Source organism: Sinocyclocheilus grahami, unplaced genomic scaffold, assembly GCF_001515645.1.
Source record: "Sinocyclocheilus grahami isolate Dianchi unplaced genomic scaffold, SAMN03320097.WGS_v1.1 scaffold643.1, whole genome shotgun sequence".
Lineage (NCBI taxonomy): Eukaryota > Metazoa > Chordata > Actinopteri > Cypriniformes > Cyprinidae > Sinocyclocheilus > Sinocyclocheilus grahami.
The window spans coordinates 572,484-582,701 of NW_015505822.1; the positions used below are offsets into that span (position 1 = coordinate 572,484).

The 10,218-nt window shown below is 29.5% G+C and overlaps 2 protein-coding genes across 2 annotated transcripts in view; both read right to left on the bottom strand.

Annotated features, from left to right (window-relative positions):
• The window catches only part of LOC107558364 (GTPase IMAP family member 8), a 21,367-nt gene extending 18,345 nt beyond the window's left edge, over positions 1-3,022 (bottom strand). Inside the window, exons 1-2 of the mRNA XM_016242024.1 lie at positions 2,934-3,022; positions 350-421 (exon numbers count right to left, since the gene is read on the bottom strand). Of these exons, the coding sequence (XP_016097510.1) occupies positions 350-421; positions 2,934-3,022 (161 nt within the window). The remainder of the gene's footprint in view (positions 1-349; positions 422-2,933) is intronic.
• Positions 3,023-3,178: 156 nt separating this feature from the next.
• Positions 3,179-9,723, bottom strand: gpr137bb (G protein-coupled receptor 137Bb). The gene is made up of 7 exons (XM_016242028.1): positions 9,281-9,723; positions 6,828-6,877; positions 6,524-6,746; positions 4,719-4,868; positions 4,521-4,649; positions 4,314-4,435; positions 3,179-3,423 (listed from the first exon to the last, which is right to left on the bottom strand). The coding sequence occupies exons 1-7, from the start codon at positions 9,668-9,670 to the stop codon at positions 3,315-3,317; spliced, it is 1,173 nt and encodes a 390-aa protein (XP_016097514.1). The 5' UTR covers positions 9,671-9,723; the 3' UTR covers positions 3,179-3,314.
• Between the last annotated feature and the right edge of the window lie 495 nt (positions 9,724-10,218).

The window sequence follows — 10,218 nt, forward strand, 5'->3', positions numbered from 1 at the left end:
GGTAAATTCATATCTACACTGTAAAAAAAACTTCCTGTAGAAATTACAGTAACTAAGTGGCAGCAGTTCGCTCGTAACTTACTGTAATTTTATTTTGTAGCAAAAATACTGTATTTTATTTTACCGTGTCATTTAACTTGCTGTAAATGTATTTACAGTGTAATATTGTTTAACTGTAAAATATTTTATTACTGTATTCATTTTTTGGTCCTTTCTTGAGTAATGCATTTTAAAACAATAGAAAATATACTGTTATACTGCAAAGGTTACTGTAATTGGTTTGCTTCACTTTTCAGTTACTGTAAAACTATATGCACAAATTGTAAAATTAGCAGCACTTCCAGTCAACCTTCTGAGCCCTCTTGAGCTGGCTGTCACTGGAAGGCACATGAAACCACCTCCTGCACTGATGGCATTCGATCTGAAAAAAGAAAGAAAGATAACAATCTAATCTAATTGCTTAGTAATCATTTATTCATTTAAACTCAGTTCAATTCATATTGCTTTATTGGCATGACGTCCTGAAAATAACAGTAGAATACCGGCAGCTGTGGTTGCTGTCAGTAATGAACTGTTAATTTACAGTTCTCTACAGTTGATTTACATCTCTTATTTTTTTTACTGCGAACTGCTGCCACTTAGTTACTGTAATTTCTACAGGAACTTTTTTTTACAGTGTAGATATGAATTTACCATTTATTTCAATAAATATCAAAACTCTAAAAGGTGTGCATTATAACTGAGAACTACATGAACACTTCACAGTTGGTTGTATTACTGGAAGTAATTTTCCTCAAATGCTATTGAAGTTAGTAAAGTGTAAACCAATGTCGTGTGTAACTGTAGAGACGGCCCCTAGATGTGTGAATATCGAGTGCCGGGAAACGACACATCTGGCCACTCCGTCGGGTCGTGTGTAAAGTCACAGATACTGTACGGACAATACGGCTCAGTTTTTCTATGTATCTTGCTCTGTTGAACGGCAAAAGTGACTTTACTAGGCTATACTGGATTAACAGCATGCATCTCCTGTCAGCGGGAAAGCCACGCCTCCAGCTATCACATGACCCGAGCAAGTCCATGGTTAACACCCTCTCATTAGCATGTTGTGCAGAGGAACAATAAATAAATGCGGAACTACATTCAGAAATAAATGAGTGATTAAAGGAAAATAAATAGGATGAGTTTCGCATTTCCTTAAACATTTTCCATTTGCCCTCCAATTTATTTGATTTATTTGCCCACTTTAATCACATTTAATTATTTATATACGTATTTAAACAAGAATACGTGTATTTATACACACATTTATTTATTTATTTATTTGTGTATTTATTTATTTATTGTTTTTGCAGGTTTCGTCCTCCATACTCCATAGGTTTGCTCTGTATTTTAAGTTATTTATTATTTGAATTCATTTATTTTATTTATTTATTCGTTTATTTATTTAGCTGCTTGGTTTGCTCTATATTTTAATTTATTTACTGTTTGAATTTATTTATTTGGTTTTATTTTGTTGCTGCTATATTTTTTATATTTTCTTGTAGTTCTATATTTTTTAAAAAGCTATTTATTATTTAATTGAATTAATTAAGTTAAAATAATTATTTAAAATAATATAAATTAAAAGTAATTATATTCATAGATTTATATTATAATATTAATATAATCGCAGAAAATTAGAGATAGTATGTTAATGTTTATTTTAATTTTATATTATTTATATTTACATGTATTATATTTAATATATTTATATTTTATTATAATTAATATATTAAATATAATAAAATAATATCAAATAAAAGTAATTATATTAATAGATTTATATTATAATATTAATATAATCGCAGAAAATTAGATAGTATGTTAATGTTTATTTTATTTGTGTTTTATATTATTTATATTTACATGTATTATATTCAATATATTTATATTTTATTATAATAATAAAAATGTTAAATATAGTCCATTATAAAATAGTATAAAATAAAAGTAATTATATTAATATATTTATATTATAATATTAATATAATCACAAAAAATATGAGATAGTATGTTAATGTTTATTTTACTTGTATTTTATATTATTTATATTTACATGTATTATATTTAATATATTTATATTTTATTATAATATAAATTTTAAAAAAATCAAATATAGTCTGTTATAAACTAGTATAAAATAAAAATAATTATATGAATAGGATTCAAAAGCAGTGTAAGTATCTGCAAAAATGATATGATGTAATGTATTATGTACATGAATCTGCCCAATGCGGTTTGAAGCTCCTCTCTGCCTTTTTTGACCTGATTTTGAACATTTTCAGGCCGTGATTAAACCATGATCTATATTGTGTTTGTGTCAAGAATATTTATTTAAACGGGAATAAATTTGTCTGGTTGTCTCACAGTTTTTTGACCTGTTTTCAGTTCATGTCCTTGTTAGAAAGAAGCACGTTAGTCTTATTTTAACAGCAAATAATTTATTTTTGTGGCAGGTGACAAACATCATCCTCATTACAAATCAACAAATGAGAATCACATGATCAGTGAAATAACAGTGTTCATCAGATATATATAGACATCGGTGTCTTTATCTAAGTGTGCTTCAACCTTAGTGGACCACTTATACTGTTTTCAACAGCTAAAGATAAATACATAAAATTACATACATTCATGCCTTACACATTATAATCCTGATTGTGACTATTGGAATCAATCATGTTGTGAATATAAACAGACGTACAGCACAAGACTGTGTTCAGAATGTGTACTAACATGCTATGTCTGCAGTGTACTGTGTGCAGTATGCAATTTTATGTTAGCATGAAACTCCGGGATTTGCAAGAATGCATTTGTTCTATTGTGCAGTGTGCACTGGAATGCAGATTAAAACGTAAAATAAAATACAAATATTTTAAAATATGTAGTACGGCATTCTGAACACAGCCTCGTTTAGAAGCTTTATCACTCTGACCGCGGTCGCCATGACGATGCGCACTGCTCTGGACTCAGTTGCCATGGCGACTCACACTTGCAGTGCGTCGTGTGTGTGAGTGCGTGTGTGTGTGTGTGTGTGTGTGCGTATGAGTGCGTGTGTGTGTGAGTGTGTGTGTGTGTGTGTGAGTGCGTGTGTGTGTGTGTGTGTGTGTGTGTGTGTGTGCGTGTGTGTGTGTGTGTGAGTGCGTGTGTGTGTGTGTGTGTGTGTGAGTGTGCACGCGTGTGTGTGTGTGCGTGTGTGAGTGGCGTCGGCGTTTAAAGTGCAGTGCCTTTCTCATTTACAGAGCTGTACATCTTTAGCGTTGGTTGCCATGTTAACGGTTCAGTCCTGCCGTTGCCGATGACGACCGCGGCTCGTCTCCTCCCAGATGGACCAGGAAGCTGCTGCTGCGGCTGCTCCAGTCAAAGCCGTCTGTCGACAAACTGAGCACAGAAAAATCTGTCTAAATCAGCTCATATAAAATTAACCTTTCAGACAAGGGCTCCTCAAGTTATAAAAAAAATACAATAAATGTATATATATATATATGTATAGATATAAAATTACATTATTAAAGAAAATGCTTGAAATACTTTTAAAGAGATCTCATATTACTTTTTAAAATGATATTATGAATCCATATTATGTAGTGTAACAAAGTATTATAGTATGGAAAATATGGTTACCATAGTACATTTCTATAGGGGATAATCAGCCCTTAACCTTCATCATTTCATCATTTCTTACTCTCTTCAAGTGCATCATTATATCACGTGTTTGATGTGGGGACGCAGTATTATTTTTGTAATATTTATATAAATTTATATATACATTTTTAAATTTATAAATAATTAGAATTAGCTTTTTAATTAGTTTTAAAAAATATATTTCTATCTGTTTTTAGTTAATTTTGATTTCAGTTTTAGTCATTTTATTGTATTTATTAATAACTTGAATTTACTTTTTAATAGTTTTTTATATTTCTATCAGTCTTTAGTTAATGTTTATTTCAGTTTTAGTCATTTTATTGTATTTATTAATAACTTGAATTTACTTTTTAATAGTTTTTTATATTTCTATCAGTCTTTAGTTAATGTTTATTTCAGTTTTAGTCATTTTATTGTATTTATTAATAACTTGAATTTACTTTTTAATAGTTTTTTATATTTCTATCAGTCTTTAGTTAATGTTTATTTCAGTTTTAGTCATTTTATTGGCTGAACCTAATCTATTTAGGTTGCGAGGCAGTATTTCTAATAGAAGTTTTTCCTCTTCTACTGATGTTTTATGTCATTCTCAGTGTGTGTAGTGTTAGTTAGCAGCGCTGGTTAACCTGGTCGAGGTGGTCACCGGATGGGAAGCCCAGGATAAATCATCGTCGCTGTCGTAGCGTCTGGGATTGTCGAAGAAATACGGCCGGTTTGAGAAGACGTGGCTGGGAATGGCCGAGCCGCTCTAGAAAACACCAAACACACTTCTACAGTCAGATCAGCTGAGGAACAGATGCTCTTAAACACTCATGCGATCCGCTCCAGCTCACCCGGTCCTGGGCCGGTTTTCGCACCCGGAAAAAGAACACCACCAGAGACGTGGGCAGCAGCTCCCAGACGAACAGAATCACGCCGAACACGACGTAACCGGCGTCTCCCAGACTCGAGCGCAGATCCGCCTGTAGAATAACTGTGTTATTTCTGTTCTACACGGAGACTCAGGAGATGATGAGATGAGAGATGCGCACCTGATCCGACACGTTATACCAGTCGTAGTCGAACGAGTCTATGCTCTCTATGTCGCTCAGAGCCAGAACCACTAGATTGTAACAGGCGCGCGAGGCGTACAGCAGGATCACCATCAGCCCGATCAGCGTCACCTGACACACCGACGTGCCCTGAGAAACAACGGGGTTCAACACACATTCACTAACTTTTCATTATCATTATTATATATACATTGTTTACATTTGCTTGAAGTGAAATTTAATATTTAACGTGTTCACGGTTGTCTGATGACCATTAATGGCAATCCAAGTAAACAAGTCAAATATTTCCTATTTTTAGAAAGTGTTCTATTTGGATTTGTTTTACATTTTATTATTTACATTTTTTATTTTTATTGTAATTTAATTTAATAATTATTTTAATTATTTTTTAGTAAGTTGTATTTTGAATGTTTTTATTTTAAAGTTATTTTTATGATTTAATAAATTTGTGTTTGTGTTTTATTTATTATTTTAATGTTACATTTGTATGTTGTAATTCATTTTTGTAAGTGTTTTACAATTATAACTAAATTATTACAATTATATTATTATTATTAAAAACAACTATTTCTTTTAGTTTTACATTTTAATTATATATCTTTAGTAAGTGTTTTATTAGAATTTTATTTTTAAATTATTTATTATTTACATTTTATATTTTTATTGTAATTTAATTTAATAATTATTTTAATGATGTATTCATGCTAATTTTTCATTTTATGATTTAATTGAACTTTTAGTAGGCGTTTCATTTTGTTTTTAAATTATTATAATTTAACATTTTTATGATTTAATAATTTTTTAGTAAGCGTTTTATTTTGAATGTTTTTATCTTAAAGTTATTTTTTAATTTTACATTTTTATAAATTTGTGTTTGTGTTTTTTAATTATTTTAATGTTACATTTGTATGCTGTAATTCATTTTTGTGTTTTATTATTTTTATTACAATTATATTATTATTATTAAAAACAACTATTTCTTTTAGTATTACATTTTAATTATTTAATTAGTTTTAATTGATTATAATTCATTTAAATGTTTTGTTTGTTTTTAATTATTTTAATTTAACATTTTTATGATTGTTTTTATTTTTAGTGTTTTTATTACCATTTTTATAATAAAATATTACTATTATATAACTATTTGTTATAATTTTAAATTTTTATGATTTAATAAATGTTTTATTAAGTGTTGTGTTTGTTTATAATTTATTTAACATTTTAAGATTTAGTTTTTAGTGTTTTATTTTTATTGTTTTTATTCAAACTATTGTAATAACATTATTATTATTATTAATAATAATAATAATTAAAATTATTTGTTTTACTTTTACATTTGTATGATTTTTTTCAGTGTTTTATTTTAGTTTTTTAAATTATTATAATAAAATAATTACTATTATATTATTATTATTACTATTAAATAATTATTCGTTTTAATTAGACATTTTTATGATTTAATAATTTTTTATTAAGTGTTAATTTTTTTAACATTTAGTTTTTAGTGTTTTATTTTTTATTGTTTTTATTCAAACTATTGTAATAACATTATTATTAATTATAATAATAATAATAATTACATTATTTGTTTTACTTTTACGTTTGTATTTTTTTCTCCAATTATTATAATAAAATATTTACTATTATATTATTAATACCATTGTTGGTTTTAATTTGAGATTTTGATGATATATTTTTATATTTTGATTAGCTCGAATGTAAATGAAGACAGGATTTCTGAGTAATCGATCTGAAGCGTGTCGTGTGATGGGTGTGTCTCTCACCTTGGACTCCAGGTAGATGCTGGCGAGCGACATCTTGGCGATCTTGTAGAGGCAGACGGCGAGCGAGACGGCGCAGAGGACGAAGAGCGAGTCGTTGATGGCGACGCGCACCAGAACGACGCTCTTGACCTGAGCGAGGCTCGTCTTCACCAGCAGAGCACAGGTCAGATTGACCAGCAGAAACAGCAAGCTCACGCCGACGAACAGCAGGTTCAGAGGACACCTGCGGACGCACGAGAACATCAGCGCATGACGGCACAGCTTTACACAGAGACGACACACAGATATCTGCTTAATCACGCACTTATACTTCAGGAGCTCGGGAGAGAACTTCGACTTGGCCTTGAAGAAAACCTGCCAAAACAAAGACGATTTATCATCGTTATTACTGACTTACCAAACAGTGCTAATTCAAGATAAACTAAAACACTATTTAAATTATATTGTAGAAATCAAATAAATAATTTGAAAATACTTTGTGCTCAAATAGTTGATGAGAAGCTAATAATAACATAATAAAAACGTAAAATCAAATGACTAAACATTAAATCAGAAAATTAAATCAATAAATCAGAAAACAATCCAAATAAAACACATAAACAAGTGAATAATTTTAACAAAAATATTTCATATTTATTCATTTATTTTACATTTTATGACTTTATTCATTTTAAGTAAGTGTTTAATTTTAATTTTTGAATTATTATTTAAAATGTACATTTTTATGATGTTTTATTTTAATTTTAAAATGATTTATTTCTAATTTTACATTTTGTTTTCATTTTTTTGTGTTTTGTTTTAATTTAATAATTTTATTTTTACGATTCATTTTTAGGGTTTTTCATTTTATTTTAGTTATGATATAATTAGTTTTCTATGTTTTATACTAAATTGTTTTTAAAATTAATTTAACATTTAATATGATTTAATTTTTATCACAGGTTTTTGTGTTTTTATTATGTTTGCTTATATTACATTAAACATATTATTATTTATTATGAAGAATTTTACATTTTTTAAATGCATTTTTCCCTGTTTTTTTATATTATGATTACTATATTCATTTGAATTTTATTAAGAAGATCAAATCTCATGGTAATAACTCATATTTAAGGAGATGAGGAGAGTACTTTGTCTTGGCTTTGAAGAGAACCTGTCAAAAGAAGCCTGATTCTTCCTCATCATTCCCGACTGATGAAGGACGGTGAGACTCTGATATTAGAGTTGATATTAGAGTCTGCCGGTCCCGTACTCACTGTACTCACTGCACACTGTACTCATCGATACGTGACGCAGCTCCAGTCTGGATGTAGGTCACACGTGTTTGAACACGAGCAGAAGCATTCATGTTCCCTAAATCTATTCCTGCTCAGATGCATAATGTTTATGTATGTTTATTAGAACTCTACTCAAATGATAAAGGAGTAATGTCTTACTAGTGGACAGTTAAAGGGAATCATATCAGTAATATTGAAAAATGTACTGTTTGTTATTGTCCTCTTTTTAAAAAGTTTATTTTTATTGCATCCTATTAAGAATCACACATGTTGCATTCAATATAATTTGTATTTAATTAATTTGACATTTTCACGATTTAATTCATTTGTAGTTTTATTTTGACTGTTTTTATTTATTTAAATCTTACACTATGATATCGTTACTTTTGGTGTTTTATTCTGATTTGTTTTGTTTTAAAATTATTTGTTTTGATTTATCATTTTTATTATGTTACATAAATAAAGTTTATTTCAATTCAGGATTTTTCTTTTGGATGCTGTGTAATGTTTAATTAGAATTCTACTCAAATTTTACAACTTTTTTACATTTTTATTATTACATTTTTAGTGTTTTATTTTCATTCTATGTCTATGTTAAAATTATTCATTTATTTATGTGTTTTATTTTTATTTTTTATTTTAGAATAATGTAGTTTATTTTACGATTTAATGTTGATTTAAAATTTTATTATGTTATTATTAGCTTTTCATCAAACATTTGAGCTCAATAAAGTATTTTAAAATTATTTATTTGATTTTTACAATATAATTCAAATAGCGTTTTATTTTCATTTGATTTGATTTTAAAAATATCTATGTTCATTTTAAATTTTTTATGATTTTACTAATTAATGTTTCCTTTAATTTTTTTATCCTATTGGGTATCGTAATATTCATAAGATTTTACTTTTATGGTTTAATAAAATTTTAGATTGTTTTTATTTTTAAATAATTTTAATTAATATAATTATAATGAAATATAACTATAAGTATGAACAATTAAATTATAATTAAATATTTTCATTATTGTTTTTTAGCTATTAGCTTCTTATCAACCCTTTGGTCACAATAAAGTATAATGTAATTTGGGATTTATCCGATTGCGTATTGTGTAATGTTTATTAGAAATCAATTCATATGTGTCCCTGCAGCACAAAAGCAGTGTTGAGTCGCTGGGGGATATTTGTAGCAATAGCCAACAATACATTGTATGGGTCACAATTATACATTTCTCTTTTATGCCAAAAATCATTAGGATATTAAGATCATGTTCCATGAAGATATTTAGTACATGCCCTGTGTTTTGTGCTCCACGGTCACATATCTTTAGGTATTGTAATGATTTCCTTAAAATATATTTTTAATTTCATCCCATTGGGAATCACAATATTCCTATTTAACATGATTTAATTTGATTGTAAAATGATTTAGATTATGTTTGTGGTGATACCAAGACGTGGCCTCCCTGGTTTCTGCTCACCTGAGCGCAGTAGAGGTTCATGAGGCTGAGCGTGAAGAACTGCAGGCAGACGGGGAAGCAGTAGAGCAGCCAGAAGGAGAAGGGTCCGAGTGCGTTGGCCGTCACGCAGTCTCTGAAGTAGAAGGAGAAGAGCAGCGCGCGCAGAGCCGCCCACAGCAGACACAGGAACAGGAACGCCGTCTGGAAGCTGAAGCGCTTGTGTCTGTAGCGCAGCACCAGCCACAGCTGAGCGTAGATGAAGGAGAACAGCAGCGAGTAGAAGACGGTGTAGGCCAGAGTCAGGCCCAGCTTGACGAAGGGAGGGATGGAGGGGCTGAGCGTCGGAGGAGAGAGAGAGGCGTTCGCTCCGGACGATCCCTGCGACGGATGCTCCATGTCTGCGTCTGTCATTACCTTCCCATCCAGCCTCGGAGATGCACCGTCTGCAGTCGTGAGGAGAGAGCAGAAAGGATGGAGCATGTGATCAGGATGCGGAGAAGCTGATTGGCTCTGGGGTGTGAGGAGAGGGAGAGGGGGGGGGGGTCATAATTCGCCTCAAAATAAAAACAAATATTTTAAAGCATATTTTTTAAGAGCATAAAAAATGGATACATAAACTTGATAGAAAATAGAATTAATATTTTTTAAAGATATTAATTTAGTGTCACATCAATCTCATAATTCGCCTCAAAATAAAAACAAATATTTTAAAGCATATTTTTTAAGAGCATAAAAAATGGATACATAAACTTGATAGAAAATAGAATTAATATTTTTTAAAGATATTAATTTAGTGTCACATCAATCTCATAATTCGCCTCAAAATAAAAACAAATATTTTAAAGCATATTTTTTAAGAGCATAAAAAATGGATACATAAACTTGAAAGAAAATAGAATTAATGTTTTTTTAAAGGTATTAATTTATTGTCACATCAATCTCATAATTCGCCTCAAAAT